General features: G+C 49.4%; 1 protein-coding gene across 1 annotated transcript in view; it reads left to right on the top strand.

The window, feature by feature from the left end:
• Window positions 1–20,206, top strand: part of LOC8031167 (ankyrin repeat and KH domain-containing protein 1) — an 88,930-nt gene that overhangs the window by 53,360 nt on the left and 15,364 nt on the right. The window contains 8 exon segments of the mRNA XM_042292621.1: window positions 2,736–2,949; window positions 4,892–5,067; window positions 5,639–5,700; window positions 6,731–7,131; window positions 9,512–9,758; window positions 11,962–12,517; window positions 16,957–17,298; window positions 17,789–18,029. Of these exon segments, the coding sequence (XP_042148555.1) occupies window positions 2,736–2,949; window positions 4,892–5,067; window positions 5,639–5,700; window positions 6,731–7,131; window positions 9,512–9,758; window positions 11,962–12,517; window positions 16,957–17,298; window positions 17,789–18,029 (2,239 nt within the window).

Here is a 20,206-nt window from a genome sequence, read left to right as displayed (position 1 = left end):
TTTTTTTTTCACAGCGCAGTTAGGACTTTTGGGTTGCGTGCCGCGCGCGAGGAGGTAAGAAAGAGAAGCGGAGAAGCCCTCTAAGCAAACAAAACGGCTTGCAAAAGGCGGCAAAAGGAAAAAAAAACAACAAAAAACCACGTAACTAAGAGAAAAACAAAAACAAGAGGAGCTTTTTTTTTCTTTTTTGCACAGCCCAGTTTGGTTACGTGATCGCGCGCCGCGCTCAAAGAGATAAGAAGTTACGTTGCTTTTTCATGATAAAAGTTCCGTTCATTGTGCGAGTAAATATGGACGCAAAAAGTTTACTTCGCGTAATGAACGCCCCCCTAACTTTGCATCGATTTTTCGGAAAAAAAAAAAGTGTGTTCATTCTGCGAGTAGATACGGTATTTACAGCTTTTTTTTTTAAGCCTGCTTAGATGTAATAAAGACAAGTTTTTTTAATCTGCTGATTTTTTTAACTGCTCTATTATTCGGATGTTTCTTTCGGTCCCTGCGAAGTCCGAGATATCTGTCGGTGACTGTGCCACTATACCGTGCGACGTAGTTGGCCAGTGGGCCACATTGGCGCTTGGTCTTGTGCGGACTAGCATCTTCTGTCAAACGGCACGTAAGTTGATGCCTTGCATTGTTTTTGTGGTCCGGCAGTTTTCACGGCAAGCCTTTTGATTGTTTCGGAAAAATTGCAGTTGCATGCAAAGAGTCGTGGCAATGCGGTATTTGCGGTACGTTCCGTAAACCTTGAATGGGCATTGAGGACGAAGTTTGAGTTAATGCGTAGGAGCCTCGCTGCTGAAATTTCTGTGCAGCAATATGTTGCGAGTAGGAAGCAAGCAACGCCTTGTGCTGCGCTAGACCTTGCAGCGGTGTTTTAGGGGCGAAGCTCTTCAGGGTGTACCCTTGTCCATCCGGCATCCGTGCTCACATCGATCTTGCTGGTGCTCGTGCTCGTGATCGTGCTCGTGAGCTCACATGCTCGTGTAGGAGGGAAAAAAAAAATGATGAAAAAAATTAATGTTTGCGCAGTCGACAGGATTCGAACCTGTGCGGGGAGACCCTAATGGATTTCTAGTCCATCGCCTTAACCACTCGGCCACGACCGCGGGACGAGTAGGGGGCTCTGAGATGTGGTAGTAACTCAAGAGCTGGGGTTTCTGCCATGGATGAAACGTTGCATGTAGCCGCTCAACGTCTATACAGGAGAGGGCACTGTGGTCAAATGCGTATATAATCGTGTTAAACTTTGCATGCATTGGCTCAACGTTTATAGACGAGAGGGCACTGCGGTCAAATGCTCAGATGCATATATAACCACGTTTCATACCACACATTCTCTTTCTGACATGATTGAAAACGAACGAAAGGCTCGGCATGCTGCGGCTCAGTGTGTACGCAGACAAGCACCACCAGAGCTTCGCCCCGAGATACGGTCATTTTTTTATTTAGAAATGCTGCCAATCCTACCTGGGGGAGGGTAGGTGGTTTAACATTGCTGTTGCAAATTATTAAATGCTTGCGCTCGTTCAGTACGCAGAGGAAACGTGCACCTATAGAATCTGGGTTAGTTGTATTGTAACAACCCAATTTATTGGACTGTTCCTTTGACAAGGCTGTGCCGTGCTACAGAGACAGTTCTTCAGCGCCATTTTTACAGCATTCGTTTGAGCCCGTCGAAGACTAGTTGCTACGTTTTGGGGACCCCGATGTCTCTTGCTGAAGACTAAGTGTCTTTCAATTCATGATTGGCAGTGAGGTTGGGAATTATGTGGCCGTAATGTGCTCTAGTATGCCGTACCAGGCCATTGCATTTATTTATTATTTATTTACATTGTACCTACATCGCCCTGTGGGCATTATTGTAGGGCGGTTTTAGAAAACATTATAACAAGTGGAAAAAGAAAACGTCATTATCATCAATGGACACAATATCTTCCGGGAGGTCTTTCCACTCTCTCGCGGTTTTGACAAAAAATGAATTCGCAAAACTGTCAGTCCTGTAAGTGGGAACAGCAACCTTTTTAGAATGATGACAACGGGAAGAAACGTAGGATGGCTCCATAAGATAAGTGGCTTTATCAATTCCTGTTTTGTTGTGAAAGACACGGTGGAAAAATTTTAGTCTTAGTTTTTTTCGTCTACATTCGTGTGTTTCCCATCCCAGCATGGCTTTCATATCTGTAACACTAGCATAAGGGTCATAGTTGTTCAGTACAAAACGTGCGGCCTGATTTTGAATTTTTTCAGTTTATTGATAAGGAAGTCGTGATAAGGGTCCCACACAACGCACGCGTAATCAAGGATCGTTCTTACCAAAGAAAAATAAAGTGTTTCTTTAACGTTTCGCGACGCGGATCTAAAATTTCCACGGATAAAATAAAACCTTTTACTGGCCTTTCCGATTGAACATTCTATCGCCCGAGGATTTGGAAATTTCTGCCGTAAGTCGCGTAAGTATGGAGCCGCCTGCACCCTGTGATGTGCCTTGTAACTGAGATTTCGGTTCCCTGCCAGAAGATCCCCCGGTGGTTGATATGAACCCTCAGTCGTTCGTTGGCTTGGCACGTAAACCCCCCAACTCTATGCTTCATTTTGTTTTGTTTCTTTATCAGCATTGATGTTTTTTGTTCAAAGCTTAAGATCGTCCTAACAGGTCACAAGCGTCATCGTTCAGGTGCGCACAGAGAGCTCCCGTCCGGGCACACTAGTGGTAAGATTGGCCCTTTCCGTCGCAGGACGGGCAGCAAGCTGGGCATCTCGCCGCTGATGCTGGCGGCCATGAACGGGCACGTGGCGGCGGTGAAGCTGTTGCTGGACCACGGGAGCGACATCAATGCCCAGATCGAGACCAACAAGAACACGGCCCTGACCCTGGCCTGCTTCCAGGGCCGCCAGGAGGTGGTGGCACTGCTGGTGGACCGCAGGGCCAACGTCGAGCACCGGGCAAAGGTGAGGATTCCAGATGGCAGTTGGAGGAACCCCTGAGGCCACGCGGTAGTTACGTTGCATTTTAAATGGTGCGAGGGCGTAAGCTTGCGACAAGATGCGTTGGGAGGACCCTAAGGATCACGGGACTGGTGAAGTTCGTGGCTGAGGAAATGGGGGGTGGGGAGAAGGAAGTATCAGGGGGGAAGGAGTGGAGTGCGTGCAAGACGTAGTGTGGCACAAAAATAAGCTAATATTGGTGAAAAATCTTCTAATAAGTGCAGACACACAGGGACATTACTGTCGCCGACCGATTTTTCAGACTTGGGGGAGACCCCGAAATTGTCAGAATAATCAAGCAGTCTGAAAAATCAATTTCAGCCAAAATATTAAATTTTTGCGCATATTCCGCTGCCTTTTGGCCACTTTCCACTTTCTTAATGTCAATAGTTCTCGTGCAACTTCCGCTTTATTGTTCACTTCTCACTTATTTGTTGATCTGGTTGATCGCAGTGCTGCGCTTTGTTGGCGCCTTCGTTGGCACAAACTGCGAAATCGAAGTTGGTGCTTTTGGCACTGTTTGGAGACAACGTTTAGTCCACCAGGCTCGCTTCAATACTAATCCTATCGGCAGAAAACCTTAGCGCTCAAAGAACACAAGAACGGCACACGGCTGCTCTTCTCGCAGTCGCACTTGAAAAACACGGACCACGAGAAGAACTAGAAGAACCATAAGAATGGGCAGGCGGCGGCTATGTTTGCTACAACAGAATCGGAAAACTCGACTATAGCCTCAACCCAGTATATTTATTGCGTAGGTGGTGGTATCGAGGCTACAGGGCGAAATCAAAACAACCAAAGTGGCGCAACTAAGCTCGCGGCGCTATCGCGGTGGCCGTTTTGTGGCTGTAAACTGAAGGAATCATGCAAATTATGTCCGAAATATTGAGCAATAAGCTTTATGGCGTCCGAAATTTCGGTCACTGTTATAAGCCAACACGCGGCTCTGACGTCACGCCTCTGTGGTAGCAGTTTGTCGCCACGGCGCATGTGGAGAAGCTTGCGCAGTGCCCACACCTGGTGTGGGCTTGTTTGTAAATAGCATGTCGGTCTATACATTAACTCTCAGGGGTGATTGACGGTTCGGTGAAAACTTCCGAATAATCAAACGTGTCCGAAAAATCGGTCAGCGACTGTACCTTAAAATTGATGATGGCTGTACTTCGTCCCGGCTTTACCTTTCATATAACAAGTGGTTTTCAATTTATGCTGGAAAAATGCTGTAAAATGTTTGTACCGGTGCTCGTCCACGGATGTACAGTCTCGTGGCCCGGTGCTGGGTGCTTTGCTCCAAAGCCACAATTGGCTCTTCAGGTCTGTAGCTTCCGCCATTTGCCAAGTTACGTCCAAGCGGGCACGATGAAAGATGGAAAGAAATAAGGTTTTCTCGCGGGACGAGCTGCAACAGAATTGAAAACTTGGTAGAAAAGTCTCGCCTTTCTCTTTCGTGCTTGCATCGTTGCACTAGGGCCTCTGAACACGCTACACTTGGAGGACCGGCACTTTATTTTCCGATTTTCTAGTGGGCTCCGTTATTTTGGTGCTTAGTTCATGCAAAGCAGGCGCAGTTGGCGATTGTTAAAATTTGAAAATGCGACTTACCGAGCCTTGCGTGTGGCGTCGGACGCCAAGTGGGTGACGTTTTGCTCCGTCCCGGACCGTTTTTAACATTCCAGAAAAACATATAACCTTTTTGCGAATTTAATTAAAAAAAAAAAAGTTAGATAACTGGCAATGACGATTCTCTGTACCAAGCTAGTTCACATATCATAACTCTGGAGCATAACTTCGCCCGTAATTAGTTGAATTTAAAGAATGCTGCGCAGGAATGGGGTGGGGGACGCGTCTCGGCTGCCCTCGGAAGCCGGCCGCAGCAGCGACCTAACTGCCCGCCCCCCCTCAACAGACGGGGCTGACCCCCCTGATGGAGGCGGCTTCTGGAGGCTACGTGGAGGTGGGGCGGGTCCTGCTGGACAAGGGGGCAGACGTCAACGCGCCCCCCGTGCCCTCCTCCCGGGACACGGCCCTCACAATCGCCGCCGACAAGGGTCACTACGCCTTCGTGGAGCTCCTCATCAAGAGGTAACCCTCTTTCTCTCTCTCTCTCTGGCCTGTGTGACGCGCCCGCTTGAACGTGGGGAGACCCCAATTGCAAGTCAACCCCCTAACGGTGATACGCCACCAGAACAAACTTCGAGGGACCTCGAGAAAAAGTTCTTTAAATGAAGCAATCTTTTTCTCGAGGCAGTGCGCTACGTAATATCAAGGAACTTGATATCACGAACCAAAGTAGAAGTCAGTTGCCAGAGTGTTGTCTAAAGTCTTTAATTGATTGTGGAAGACATTTTTTTTGTCATTTCCTCGCGGTTGTGGTGTTTTACATCACACAGTTTTTTTTAAAGTAAATGGTTTTTATAAGTGACCCTTGTTCACGTGGTATTTCACTTTTCATGCGAATGCAGACTGATTCCTATGCTAGGGAACGTAGGTCGACCCCTAAACTAATGAGAATAGGTGTAGAGAGGTTTTGCTCCAATTCGAACTGCAGTAGACTAACTCCACAGTCTGTCGAGGGAAGTGCTCTGGCATCTTTAGGAGTTCCCTTTGTCACGTATGGAGCAGAACATTTCTGGAATGCTCTTTTTTGTCTCAGGGGAGCTGCCATTGATGTCAAGAACAAGAAAGGGAGCTCACCGCTGTGGCTGGCCTGCAATGGTAAGCACGTGCACGTCGGCGCCGAACGCGGGTTGGGCGGGGGATCTCGAAGCAGTGCGCTCACTTCGCACGTTGTCTGCCGAATGTGCCCCAGCGCAACTGCCCGGGTCCTGTGCAGAGGGCGAACAAGGAAGACTCAGAGCTGTCGGAGGATTCGCGGGGAATGTGACGAAAGCCAAGACAGTTTGCACTTCGAAATTGAGCCCGAAGGGCACGAGAGAGATAAGAGCTCACCTTGAGGTGCAACTTGCTACTGAGGAAGCCTATTCGATAGTTCAATTGAAAGATGTCTGTTGTTGGTAATTCCAGTGAAATTGACGGCGTCTAGCGGCAACGCCGAGAAGCTCAGAGAGAAGGTTGTTTCGCTTCTGGTGCTTGCTTTCACTTGTTGGTTCTTGTAGGCAATGCTGCTTTACGTGCTAGTTTAGCAAGATCAACTAAATAATCGTTCACGGGTGTCACAATAAAGTAAGGAATGAACAAGAACGTGAAAACATCTTAGTGGCGTGCAATTTCTCTTGTCCGCAAAATTTAAGAAGAAAGTCATTACGCAAAATGGTTTTGTTTAATGCTTGTGAGACCCATGGACTTGAGGGATGTATAAAATAAAAACTGCCGCAAAAGTTACTTCCTAAAAAACAAAACGTAAATAATGGTGCTAAAGCTGTAATTTTTTTTTGATTATTAATTAAGAAGAATGTTAGTACCCTATGCATTTAAAACATCAGCCAATTCGAATGTCATAACGCACTTTATCAAATTTGATTACAGTGGTGCCTTGATGGGCGCAGAAACCCATTCTCACGCCTGCCAGGCAGAAGCGGAGCTTCCCGTTCTGTTTAATAAGAGACTGCACACTTGTAGAGCTTGCGCAGCGAGACAATCGAGCTCGATGAACAGTGGTGATGCTTATATCGGGCTGCAGTCTTCACGGTGTTGGTGACTAAAGTAACGTCGGCGTCAAACGTTGCCGGCCTAGGAAGTAACCCCAATGGACACTTGAGACGGAGCGCTCCCTTGTCCGTCGCAGGTGGCTACCTGGACGTGGTGCAGCTGCTGGTGGCGGCCCAGGCGGACATTGACAGCATGGACAACCGGCGGGTGTCGTGCCTGATGGCGGCCTTCCGCCGGGGCCACGTGAAGGCGGCCAAGTGGCTGGTCAAGCACGTGGCCCAGTTCCCCTCGGACCAGGAGATGGCCCGCTTCATGGCCACCCTGGGCACCGAGAGCAAGGAGCTGCTCCGCAAGTGCCACCAGTGCACCGAGGTGATCCACGCCGCCAAGGAGCGCCAGGCAGCCGAGGCCAACAAGTGCGCCTCCATCCTGCTCGAGGAGCTGGACCAGGAGCGGTCCCGGGAGGAGAGCCGCAGGGCCGCCGCCGCCCGGCGCAGGGAGCGCAAGCGTCGCAAGAAGAAGGAGAAGCAGGAGCAGGTGCTGTGCTCCCCTCCTTCTCGAGCTGCAAGGCTTCTAGGTAGCCAGGCTGTACGGCCAAATTTTCGGCCAAGGGCTGCTTTTCGTCATTCGGCTGGGGCTCGCTTTTGGATTTGGCGCCGGGCGGGGCTCGTTTGCGCGCCACGAAGTGTGGCCACGTTACGGAAGGGTGGGGCTTTTTCTTGTCTGGTCGGAGAGCGAGGGTGTCGGACGGGTCGTTTGATCAACGCGTCCTACCAAAGCTCGTTGGCGAGAGACGCTCTGACCGCCGTTTTTTTTTTGTGGGAGTGCATTCATTATGCGAGTAAATACGGTATGACTCTTTGTAACCTAATTACATTTTAGCTGAAGTAATCATAACCTAATGCTGCTTAAAGGGCATTAAAGGGATTGTCCAGTCAAATTTTGTGTTCAAGAAAACAATTGAATTTCATTGTTATTGCCTCCAAACGCATCGTCCGCTCAATATCTGAACTTTATATTCCCCTCTGTTTGAGTAAGCGAATTTTAAACTGCTTTAATCGCATCCTAACGTAAACAGTGCTTTCAGTGGCGACATTGAAGCTCCGAGGTGACATTACGCAAAGCGAGCATTTCCGTCTCGTCGCACGTGCTTAATTTTTGTTGCTGTGCTCAACTTGTATCGTGGATGTGTGAGATTTTTGTTGTGCGGTTGGGTGCCACAACCACCGGGCAACACCTGCGATCTGCGAGACTGGATCGTGGCCGTGCGTAGGGAGCACTGGGTTACCCTCGTGATTGCCATCCTGCTTATGCGGCAGTCATTTCACGGAAAAGAGCTTCGAGCTGAGCTCTAAGCGGATAGAAGGCTCGTAAGCTGAGGTGTGATTCTGTGCTAAGGACATTAAGCTATGTACACACACTCCTCGCCCGAATCGGATCAATCTGATTATGCAGCAAAACCAAAACCAGTTGCTAAGATCTTGAAACGATGCCAAAAGTTATATTTAGACGCGTGCGGTCCGATTGTCTTTTACCCGCACGTGAAAATGGAGCGTGGCTACGATTCACCAAGCACGTCCAAGTCAAGTGACGACCTATAGATGTTACATGCATTTTAAACAATTCGCTTTGGCTTCGACCCGCGCGCATTGCCTCTAGGGCACGACCCGCATCCGCATCACCGATCCAGTGGGTCCGCCTATATGTGAACCCATAGGCCTTTTCAAAGACAAAATCTGCATCCTTCCCTTAGCAAGCGCTCCTTGCCCGATCGGTGGCCGTTGCAGTTGTGTAGACTCAAAACAGCATACGTTTGCTCGAAGCTAACGGTTGTTTTTGAGTAAAATCCTGCTAAAAGGTAACTTTTGTTGCATATGCTTCGGAACTGCATTACAAGAAACATATTTCAGTGGGGTACAGCCTAGGAGACCATATAATTCGAAAGGAAATACAAGAAATTCATAGACCAATGCTTGTTATCCCGACCATCCGACGATCCTTTGCGTTGTGTGACGTCACACAACATCTACGGCTGTCACCTATCGACACTGGCGAAATTCAGGGCGCAGTCTCGTACACATACTCTTGAAAGGTTTAATTAGTTTTGGGACATCATATATCAAAATAAAAATGACGTTTGTCATATGAAGGCTTCCTCCAAGCAACGAGTGCAAAAACTTAAGCATTCTGGTTTCGACCGGACAATCCCTTTAAGATGGATCGACATAGTGACCCTAGAGCGAGAGGAACAAACGACGGACAAACGCAAAACTAAAGTGGATTTTGAGATTGTCTTTTTGTCGCGCAAGCTCGATCGGAGCAGCTTAGAAAACATAAATTATAATTGTGCGGGCACATTTTTTTTTTTTTTTTTTTTTTTCTTGTTAAAGATTTAACTTGTTGTAGCCTTTCTGCTCTTTTCCCCGAGACGTATCTCTGAAAAATTGGCTCATTGCGATGTTAGGTAGTTTTTTAAGTAAGGAAGAAGAAAATTCGCAAATAATTTTGGCATTCATTAGTCTCAAAATCGATTCCTTTAAGGATAATTTTTACAGCTCCGGCGGCATGCCGCATACGGATGATAGACCTTTTGCCGAATTACCCAAGCAAAGAGAATGCCAGGAGCATAGGTACACGCGCTGTGCGTGCTGGCACCTGCAGCTGTGACTGTTCGAAAGCAAACATCTAAAAGAAATGTTACTTCGCACGCGCACGTTCCACAAACGCTTTTGTTTGGTCGTTTATTTATAATCTTTTGTATAGGGAAGGCGAGCACGTCTACCTGCCTTTCTAGCATTCTCTTTAATGCTTGGGTAATTTAGCGGAAGGTCTGTTAGAGCTGGTACTTCTCTGGGCGTTAGTGCGTACGTTGCGGCCGTTCCGGCATGCCTGACGGCCTGGACGACCCTCTCTGCAGCTGCGCCTGGCCAAACTGGAAGCAGAGGGTGGGGACAAGGGTGGAGCGGCCAGCGGCAAGGACTCGGACTCCAAGAGTGAGGGAGACAAGCCCCCGACCAGCTCGCAGTCTGAGGAGGAGGATGAGGAGGAAGAGGAGGACGACGACGAGGACGACGAGGGAGGGCCGACACCGGCCCCCGGCCAGGGCTCGGCCACGCCGGCCAGCGAGCTGGACGAGCGGCTGCCCAACCCCGGGGGAGGCACTGGTGCGCTTTTCCTCACGGAAGCCGGTCGTCGTCGGGTTGCCGAGAAAAACAATCGCCGTGGTTTTTGTTCGAGCCGACGGACGGGCTTCGATCCGCTAAATTATCTAAGCGTCGGAGTAAAGGCACTTCTGCCACATTGGTGCTCAAAATCGTTCCTGCCAGTTACCTTCGGCTGAAGTTGAGGGAACCGGTTTTCCGTCCTTAGTAAATGTTGGAACAGCTTACGACGGAGCGAAACGACGTCTCCCGAGCTTCTCGGTGTCGTACCCAGATCTTGGGAAGTCCCATTTTACTGCGGTAGCCGTTAGTGCTTCTTCCCGGCGCGAATGAAAAACCCCACTTGACGGCAGAGGCACCGCTGTTCCTCTCTTCGTTGTTCCTCACACATACACCCCAACTGCTACAAGGCTCTCTCTCACCCCCCCCCCCCCCCCCCCTCTTTTCCTCTGTAGGTCATTGCTACTCTGAAACACCCGTGAGATCACCAGGGAGAGCGCTCTCCGCCTCCCCTTCGTTCATGCTACATCCACGTACCCTCTGGCGACGCTCCCTTCCTCCCGCCTTGCCCCTCTTGCAGCTGCCATTGCAACCCCCCCCCCCCCCCGCCAAAAAAAAAAAAAAAATTGACCGCATCTCCACTTGGTGAGGGATGTTGATTGGGGCGAAGCTCTGGTAGTGCTTGTCTGCGTAGACGCTGAGCCGCAGCATGCCGAGCCTTTCATTCGTTTTCATCTATGTCAGAAAGAGAATGCGTGGTATGGAACGTGGTTATATGCGCATTTGAGCATTTGACCGCAGCGCCCTCTCGTCTATAAATGTTGAGCCAATGCATGCAAAGTTTAACGCAATTATATACGCATTTGACCGCAGCGCCCTCTCCTGCATAGAGGTTGAGCGGCTACATGCAACGTTCCATCCATGACATCCCAGCTCTTGAGTTACTACCACATCTCAGAGCCCCCTACTCGTCCCGCAGTCTTGGCCGAGTGGTTAAGGCGATGGACTAGAAATCCATTGGGGTCTCCCCGCACAGGTTCAAATCTTGTCGTCTGCGCAAACATTCTTTTTTTTTTTTCATTATTTTTAAATTTTTTTTTTTTTTTTTTTGCTCTACACGAGCACGTGAGCTCACGAGCACCAGCAAGATGGATGTGAGCACGGACGCCGGACAGACGAGGCAAGACCCTAAGGAGCTTCGCCCCTAAAAAGCCGCGTCTCTGTGTCCTACTCCAACACATGCAGTATCTCGCATAATTCGTTCCACCAAAGCACGCATGTCCTCTCACGTGTCTCCTGCGTCAATTCCACCAAAGGCAAAGAATGCGTTGCCAACATTGTACAGCACACTGGCTGAAGGCAAATCTCTTTGAATGCGTCTTTCCACAACACAGCAGCTACCGTTGTTAAATGCCACACACTTCGTGCAATTGTTTGCAATTTTTTAATTGTAACAATTACTGAATTCTGCTGCACTCAACACGAAAATGGCCGAACCCACAGAAAGATCGCGAATCGGAGTGCCAAAGCTCTAAGCGCAGTGTATGTACTGTTGAGACCAGTCATAACGAAGTCAATTGGAATCAGAAATCACTTTGCTATATCCGCTATCTTGTTATAACAGACTTCGGTTATAACGAAGTGCAAAAGGGAATGGAAAATCACTTCGCTGTAACCGCTATTTCGTTATAACCGGTCTCGACAGTAGTAAGAATTCTTTTTGTTTAATTTCGTTTCAGTAATGTTCTGCCGGGAGGGAGAAACTCCCGTTGCGGAGAATCACTTTGTAGGGTCCATTTGTGTCCCTCACAAAGAGCTTCTGTAACTTTATTGTTGGCTCAAAGTGTTTACACAATACCTGGAACTTACTAGGCAGTCAGACTTTTGGCATTTGGGCAATATTGTTCTTACAGAAACGTAAGCTAGGGAAAGTCTAGGAAGCAAGTAGCAGAAAGGTTCGATGCACCACATTTTATTTGCTCAATGAAGTGCGGAATTGTGCCTGGAAAAATTTGATCTGTTTTGCCTCCATTCTTTATGATGCTCGCATGTCGGGGCCAGGGGGGCAAAGCGCAGAGGACAGCACGCAGACAGTGGGTCTTTGTTGTTTCTGTCAGTCTTCCGCACCATATTGCTTCCCTCGCCGAGCGCAGTGCCAAATTGCTTTCCGAGCTTAAGCGTGCCTGTTCGTGTTCCCCCGTTGCAGCACTAGCAGAACACGGCTCCTCCAACCCCGGCCACCTGTTCCCTCCCCCGGCGGTGCCGTCCAGCCGGTCCAAGGGTGCCTCCCAGTCCACCCCCACCCCCTCCCTGGCCACCAAGGTGCGCTTAAAAGACGAACACCCCCCGCCGGCCGAAACCACCGGCGGCCACCATGTCCCCCACGAGTCCTCGTCCAGTGCCTCCTCGCCGCCCAAGGTTGCGGCGGACAAGAACTACCGCAAGAACAAGAAGCATGACCCAGCGGTACCCGTGGCTGCTCCGCGGCTCAACCACATGGTCGTGGCGGCGACGGCCCTCCCCGTGGCCGCCGCGTCCTGCGGTGCCAAGGGCAAGGGCAAGGCGACGCAGCAGCAGACGGCGCGGAGCGTGGCGGTTGTGACGCTCCACAGGCAGCCGTTTGCTGCCGCGGCCAAGCGGGGAGAGGTGTTGGTGAACGGACTGTCGGCGGACGGCGAGGACTTTGTCGTCGCCCCCACCAAGGGCTCCAACAAGCACAGCAGGAGCTCCCTGCACCATTCGGACGGGACGAAGAGCAGCCCGTGAGTGGGGCCGGGATCTGTTTGCGGCCGCCAAACGGCCGTCATCAATGTCTTTGTGGTGTGTCGTCGAGTCTAGTTTAGTTTCTGCGGTGTTGCGGCTCTGCTTCGCTGCACGAGCGGGCGGATTTGTCTAGCACTTTACTCACGTCTGCTCATGCGGGTAGCTTTGGCGGTGCTGCGGGAGCTATGGTAGCCCCGACAGCGAGTGCAAAAAGGTTGGTGCCAAGTATACGAGACTGTTGAAGGCTTTTCAGAATACCGCATTTATCCAAACTTGGGATGATCCCCCCATTTTTGAGGCTTCGGCAACTGATGTTGAAAAAAAAAGGTGTCGCAGAAAAGCCGACGTCGGCGTCGGTGGCGTTGGGACGAAAAAATCTTGATTGGTTGATAGGGTCATGACATCACAGCCACAAGACTTCGCGCGGGAATGTCAAACAACCCGCAATGCTCAAGTGAAATGTAATGTTACGCGTGGAATGAAAGTGATTAAAAAATGACATGTAATGCGAATTAAAGCTCGCCGCATGTCTCAAATGATTTCACTTTATAAAATGTTTATTTTGCCTTGAAAAACAAAATTTGAAGGATTTTAAGTGGAGGCGGGATTGGAACCCACGACTCTTCGGTTGCGAGCCAGACACGCCGCTTACTAGGTTACACAGACACTCATGCACAGCTTGGCAACGAGCGGGGGTTCATATGTTTAGCTATCGTGTTCCACTCTTAAAGGCGAAGCTGAAACGTCTTGCTGTATTTTTATGTATGGTGAGGCCTTAGCTTAACGAAGCTGCGCAGACAGGTTGGAGGTTTCGTTGTTCCAAAGCTTCTATTTAGGGCAACTACTGTCAAAAGACGAACCAATATCGCTTCAGAGGCACGAAATACAATCACGGCATAAATGTTGCGTCAGTGTGAAGCCGCACACTCCGCTAAAAGCGATCAATTAAAGATGCGACCAGCTGCTTTTTAGTGGGCGGCCCGCGGGATAGCTGTTGTCCGGCAACACTGGGATACGACGTAACGTCAGTTCTTTGGTTCTTCTCTCGCAAACACCCACCTACAAGCAGCCAAAGGGTGTGTGAAACTCGCGCTGCTCAGTCGTACAATGCTACAGTATTAACTTCCTCTTGCATGTACAGTTGAACCCGGTTGTTACATGGTCGACGTGATTTCGAAATGTGTTTGCTATTGCCCTATTTCGCTATAAATAGGAATTGCTCAAAAAGTCGTGATATTTTGCGCTCGCTACACATCATGGTCACGCAGCATTTCAGTTCATTACGACAGAAGTTACAAGCGCGCGTTGTGACACATGTAGCATGCCCGAAAGCTCGCTTCTCTTTCCCACTGGGTAGAGCAAACGTGAAACAAGGAGCCTCAGGTGTGCATGATGTGTGCGCACTACCTTGGTGCGACTGGACAGCATGTCTTGGATACAGTACGTAGGTATGATATGGGGGGCGCTTTCAACAGTCAGCAAAAATTTTTGAAAAAGAAAAAAAAAAAAAAAGCATGTTTGGAAAGAACCCAACTATTTTTAATCAGTAGTGGAATGGCTGCACCATTTAAGCCATTTTGCGCCAGACGCATTTGTCTGTGCCATCGTGCGCCATTTTGTGGAAACTGCGCCACAGCCAATACCTTGCGCCATTATGCTCCAAAGCGCACAACGTGCGCCAAAAAAATTGTGTTTTGTCTTGGTTTTCGGTTTTTATCAGCTCAATAGGCAACAATGGGCGCGTTTAGCCTGGTCGGCTTTGCAATCCTTTGTTCTGTTTATCCTCCCTGTGCATCCCGAGTCGGAAGCGCGGGAAAAGACTCGGGTGTCGGATTCCGCTACTCTACCTGCGACTGGATTGTTATTCCTCAAACATAAGCGGTTAAGCAAGTCGGCCGAGGTAAGGTCGAGTCGTGAAGCGTCAGATTGCCTGGGGCTCTGCGGCCGGGGATCCAGACGTCAGCCACTTGAAAACACATTAGCAAAAGATTCCTTTTAGGATTTCATCGTTAGAAGTTCGAACCGTATTCCCGTTAGTACTTCATCGTTAGAAGTTGGAACTGTATTCCCAAAATATAAATTGTGATTTTATAGAACTGAAACTTGGTCCGATCCGAAACCTTACCGGCCAGCAGCTTTTACGCGAGCGGTAGATCTGCTTGGTGTACTTTAACCTTGTTCCTGCTTATCGCTTTGAATATGGTAACTCCGTTAATCATTGTCCGCTGCTTCGATATTGGGTTGCACAAAAGGAAAAACACGAAATCTGTTGCCGTGTTCCTCCGCTCAACTGCACGTCCGTTGCTTACGCACGTCATGTGGTTCGCACATAAAATTGCGACTGACGTCTGGCCGCCACTTGGAACTGTCGTTCGTGGTACTGGCCAGTCGATCTTAAAGCTCAGAGCATAAAGTGGAAGGAATTAAAGAGCGAAACAATCGCACGACAAACGGTGCACGCAGCTTCGTCGTCTGCTTCACATGCCAGAGAAGCGGAGAGAAAAACTCATCGGACGTAGCTGCGTGACTTCTGGCCACGAGATTCCGTGCTCGTGTTTCTGTTTTGGTTTCGAGCTGTTGAGTTTGTTGGTTTTATTAGGTATATACGTGACTCGGTAGCAAAATATTGATTAGGTATTCTTCTTACACCATGTTATATTGTCTGACAAAATATTTAAAAAAAGATTTTTGGGGGTATCGGCATCTCTTAAAATTCAGTCTTTTTTAGCTGCCATCCTATAAACCGGTGATGGTATTAAAGCTTTGCACACTTAGCACTTGGCCACAGTGTGAGCATAGCTATTCAATGCACTGAAACGAGCTACCCCTCCTTTCTCGTAATGTATCTTGAGTTTTTTTGTTATGTTATGGCTCTTCCATGTCAAAATTACTTCTATTTCGACATTGCAGAGGCTTTCTTAAACCAAGGACTTTGCAGTCTTTTGGTCTGTTAGTGGTAGCTCTCTGTAATTAATCCAGCTTTACCAGAAAAAATTCTTTACTGCATTATCTCGTGGAGCTCTGTCAGGCTTGCATTGCACAACCCGATTTTTATAATATCATACAAGAAAGCTGTTGTGGATTCCACTGTACTCAAATCTCGCTCGCGGTGTGAGGAAAGCCTGAAGGACAAGGGTGCACAGTAAATATATCCCAACAAGAAACCACATAACTTTTAGCAAGGGACTTCTCGTATGCTACTATTGGAGCACATAAAGTGGTGGCACGAAGAGTCTGTCGACTAGTTTCATTCAATCGATCAACAGGTTCTGTTTATGGGAGTTATAGGATACAAATTATATAGAAACTATCTGGACCCACTGCCATTTGTATAGTTCAGGCGCAGTTGTGTGGTCGCTCGACGGTGTTCCACCTCGCAAAAGACATTTGAGGCGAAAAATGTGTTGGGAGGAGGAAGGACCTCTTCTACAGTGCCGTTTGTCCCGTCGCGTTCTCCGAGAAATTGGTTTTGGAACCCAGGCAGGGTCTCTGATCCACAAATGTTGGGGTAGTCTCCTTCTCCTAAAGCAACTCGAGATTTCTTCCATCGGGAAAAGCTCTGGCACCCGCCCCGGGGGCATCCTGTCGCACCAGGCCCCGTCACCTCACGAGCGCACATTTCTGCCGAACTAAAGTCGAGAGTATGGTGCCTAAAACGCGTCTCCAACCAAAGTACTTATTGTGCCAGATGAAAGTGGTCCCTTGGTTTATGCTCTAGGATGTTGTGAAAGGGCCGAATGGTAGCCAACCGCAATTATGGTGGTATCTCAGCAACGGCAATGGATGTAGCAGATGCCCGTAATGCTGCAGGTTGCTTTCCGGGTCGACGGTTTACGGAAGCTCCGGCAACCGAGAGTCGGGACGTCGCAACGACGGCGACACTCGCACTTGCTCGTGCTTTTTGCCGGAAGTTCTACACCCAACAGCCAGTATCGCAACGTCCGAGGGCACGACGCTCAGACTTTTGGGACGTCGTTTGTTGCCACTTTGGGTCCACTTTCGTTGCAAGGGCAGAATGGGATGCCAAACACGCCGGTCAAAGACACGTCCGAGGCACCGTACCGGGAGCGTAGACGCTCTGTTCCCCAACCGTCTCGCGGGCACTGCTATTTAGCGGATGCAATTGGCGACGGTTTTTCTTAGAAAATGCAACTTACCAAGCTTAGGCTACGGCGTCGGAAGGGCGCCGTTGCTTTGCTCCGTAGCGGATTGTCTTAACATTTCTGGAGGAGAGAAAAGTGTTTCCTTCAATTTGAGATGAAGCTCAAGTGAGCTGGTTGAACTGGCTTCATCAATTTGAGATGAAGCTCAGGTAACTTCAATCTTCAAGGTGGCCGAAGTGTGGTCACTCTGAAGCATAGCTCATTTGGCGCCTCTAAGGGGCCGGTGTCTTGCCCGCACCCTCGGGTGTGGTCGCTCACAGTTTCCCCGTTCCCAGGCTGGGCGAGTTGGCCCTGGAGGTGCTGGATGGGTGCGGGGGCCCCCGCAGTCCCCCCCGGCCGTCCCCGCTGGCGTCCGCGTCGCCCAAGAAGGCCTCCTCGTCGCTGCTAGCCTCGTGCGCGGCAGGGCTGGCGGCGGGGGGCAAGGGCCACCACCACCGGGGTGAGGAGGGCTGGAAGGAGGTGGTGCGACGCTCCAAGAAGGTTACTGTGCCATCGAGCGCCATCAGCCGGGTCATCGGCCGCTGCGGCTGCAACATCAACGCCATCCGGGAAGCTTCCGGGGCGCACATCGAGGTGGAGAAGCACAAGGGCCAGGGAGAGCGCACCATCCTCATACGGTGGGTGGTTGTCCTTGGTGTCGGTGCGTGGGTTTTGGAACAGAGTTCCCGGGAGGGTTGCAGAAGAATCAAGCCTGATCGTGTGGCAAACGATTGACTCGACGACCGGTTCTACGAGCATGTAGTTTCCATTGGCCCGTGGGCTTAGCAGTGAACAGAGTTCAGCTTCGTTTTCCAAGAAGACATTTGCGGTGTGCCTGCAATAAGGTAAAGCCTAACGGTGGAAGCTGCGCTAGTTAACCTCGACAACACGACACAAAATCGTCAACGCCGGGCATAGCGTCCAAACAACTCGAATGCTTTGCGACGATGCAAGCGCACCCAAATTTTCGTCCGCATTTTGTTTTGCATTTTTCTTTGCCCACATTCTCGTTCTTTTTCTCGGGACCGCCACTTGACATCTCTACCCCCGCGGTCGAGGCGGTCGGCCGGGGAGGGTCGTTTGGAATCCGGCGGTCCGAGAACGCCCCCTCTGTCTCCACTCCCCCAGGGGCTCGGCGGAGGCGACGAAGCAGGCGCAGCTGCTGATCACGGGGCTGGTCCAGGAGCCCGACCGAGACCTGTCGGACATCATGGCCCAGCACGGGGTCACGGTGGGGCCTAAGGCACCCCCGGAGGTCCCCCAGCAGCAGCAGCAGGCTCCCCCCACAGGAGGACGCACCGCGGCCTCCAACGCTGCGGTCGCGGCTGCCCCTTGCCTCCCGGCCAGCGCACCGTCCGCCAGCCAGTTGGTAAGCGTCTCCGACTAGCGCATTTACGACGTTCTTGAGAGCGGTCCCTCGATTTGTGCCCGACGAAGCCATAAATGTGTCGTACCATAGCCCGCTACAACCTCGGCAGTGATGCGGCAGCGAAGTTGTACGCAACAGGCGCCTATTTTGCTATGGGTCGCTCTGCAGCCGCACTGTCGACGTACCATCGGAAGGAAATGAAATGCAATCACCGAAGTGCGTGGCCTTTGATACCGTATTTACTCGCATAATGAACGCACAACGGGCATCAATATTTAGATTTTTTTCTTCTTCTCGCATAGTGAACACACTTTTGATTTTTGGCTCCACAAGTCTTGGAGCCAATTCTCTTTCGCCGCCAAGCGGCCAAGTCAGGTCAAGCCAAGCCAAGCCACTCGTAATGGCTGCAATTGTGTGGTTAGGGAAGCGATCAACCGTGAAACCAAGTGGCGCGCACGCCTAGCGAGGCTGGGGTCGAGGAATTGCCCAGCCCCAAGTGTGCTTCGTCCATTGGATGCACAGGGCATGTTAAGTCCGTGCTGCCTTCCTCCTACTCCGAAGCTCCGAGTTACTCCGAGCACAGGAACTAAATGGCACACGGCATATAGGAGCACGACACACCGAAACTATCGACGATCCACACAAGCTCATTCTGACCGCACGGTTACGACGAACCCGGCATCTCCTGGATACAGGTGGCAGAAGCCAAAATTATTTCGAAGATAAATTAATTAGGCCCGTGTGGAGCAGCAAAGTGTAAAGTAAGAGACGACAATGTTATTAAGTTTCCACGAACATTGTAATATTCCTGAAAGGTTTGAAGACTCGCTTCGGGCACATATGTGGAAAGTTACCTTGGCCGATCTACCATATTTACTCGCATAATGAACACACTTCTTCCCCCGAAAAATTGACACATATTTGGGGGTAAAATTTTTTGCATTTACACTTCATGCAAATGTCGTATTAGGTGCCACTATGACACGGCAAGGTACTGTGGCTCGTCTCCAGTGATGGAGACGCACCCACGGCTGGTCGGGGGCACACCATAGTAACCATGCTTTATAAATTGCAAACCTTTTTAAGGCGCTTTCGGGGTGCCTTTTGTGGAAGGAAAAGCGCCCTAAGAAGCTCACTCACAAGCCTTTTCCACAACGCTAACTGATATGTTTCGGCTTTCTAATCAAAGTATCTTAATTCGCTGGGCTAAGCATTCTAAAAAGAGCAGCGGTCCAACTGTCTTCTCATCTAAACTTTTCTGTCGCTGTGCTGTCGGCACGCTACCATTCTATAGATGAATTCGTTTTCAGGCAAAATGCATGAACAAACCTTTCCCGCAACACTAACTGATGCTTTGGCTTACCAATCTAAGTATCTTTATTCGCTGCGGCTGGACTAAGCATTTTAAAAAGGGCAGCGGTCCGACTGTTTTCTCGACAACTTTTCTGTCGCCGAGCTATCGGCACGCTCGTTCAATAGATCAATTCGTGTTCAGGAAAGACGCATGAACAAACCTTTTCCTCAACGCCGACTGATGTTTCGGCTTTCCAATTTAAGGGGGGATATGGCCTGGGAGGGTCAACTTTTGAACCCTTCACCCAATTTGGTTCAAATTTGGAGGGTTATTTCAGCACTATGAGGAAGGATAATCTGCTAAGTTTTAGCATTATCGGTGAACTTTACAGTATGCTACGATTTTTGCACTCCAGAAAAAAGACACTTCATTAGGAAGTCTATCGTAGAAAAATAATATTAGCTGGTGGCAAACTACCTGCTTCAATGAGAAGAACAATACCCACAGTGCAACCTAGATAAAAAATATATTGCAAAATATTCAACTATGATGAAAATAGCTACATCCCAAAATTTAAAAAAAATTGTAAAATTTTTATGTTTCAATTTTTTATTTTTTTTTTCATGAAGGAGTGTATTTTTTTAACTGTGAAGTAGTCTATCTTGTTCCCCAGAAAATTTCAGTCCCAGAGAACCTTGAATGATGTCCCTCATTATTCTGAATGTCAAACGATAGCTTTCCTAAAACAAGAATTCCTGTCAAAAAGTGAAACTGAGAAAAATGTGATTGAAGTTTCAACTTCTGTTCTTTTTATTTTCGGACGATGCCAGAAACTTGAAATCCAACCGAGTCATTGGTGGCACCTTCAACTTCATGGGCGCAT

The sequence above is a fragment of the Ixodes scapularis genome, unplaced genomic scaffold (genome assembly GCF_016920785.2).
Source record: "Ixodes scapularis isolate PalLabHiFi unplaced genomic scaffold, ASM1692078v2 PGA_scaffold3__209_contigs__length_174095766, whole genome shotgun sequence".
NCBI lineage: Eukaryota > Metazoa > Arthropoda > Arachnida > Ixodida > Ixodidae > Ixodes > Ixodes scapularis.
The sequence above is the reverse complement of the archived record's forward strand: the minus strand, read 5'-3'. Positions and strand labels throughout refer to the sequence as shown.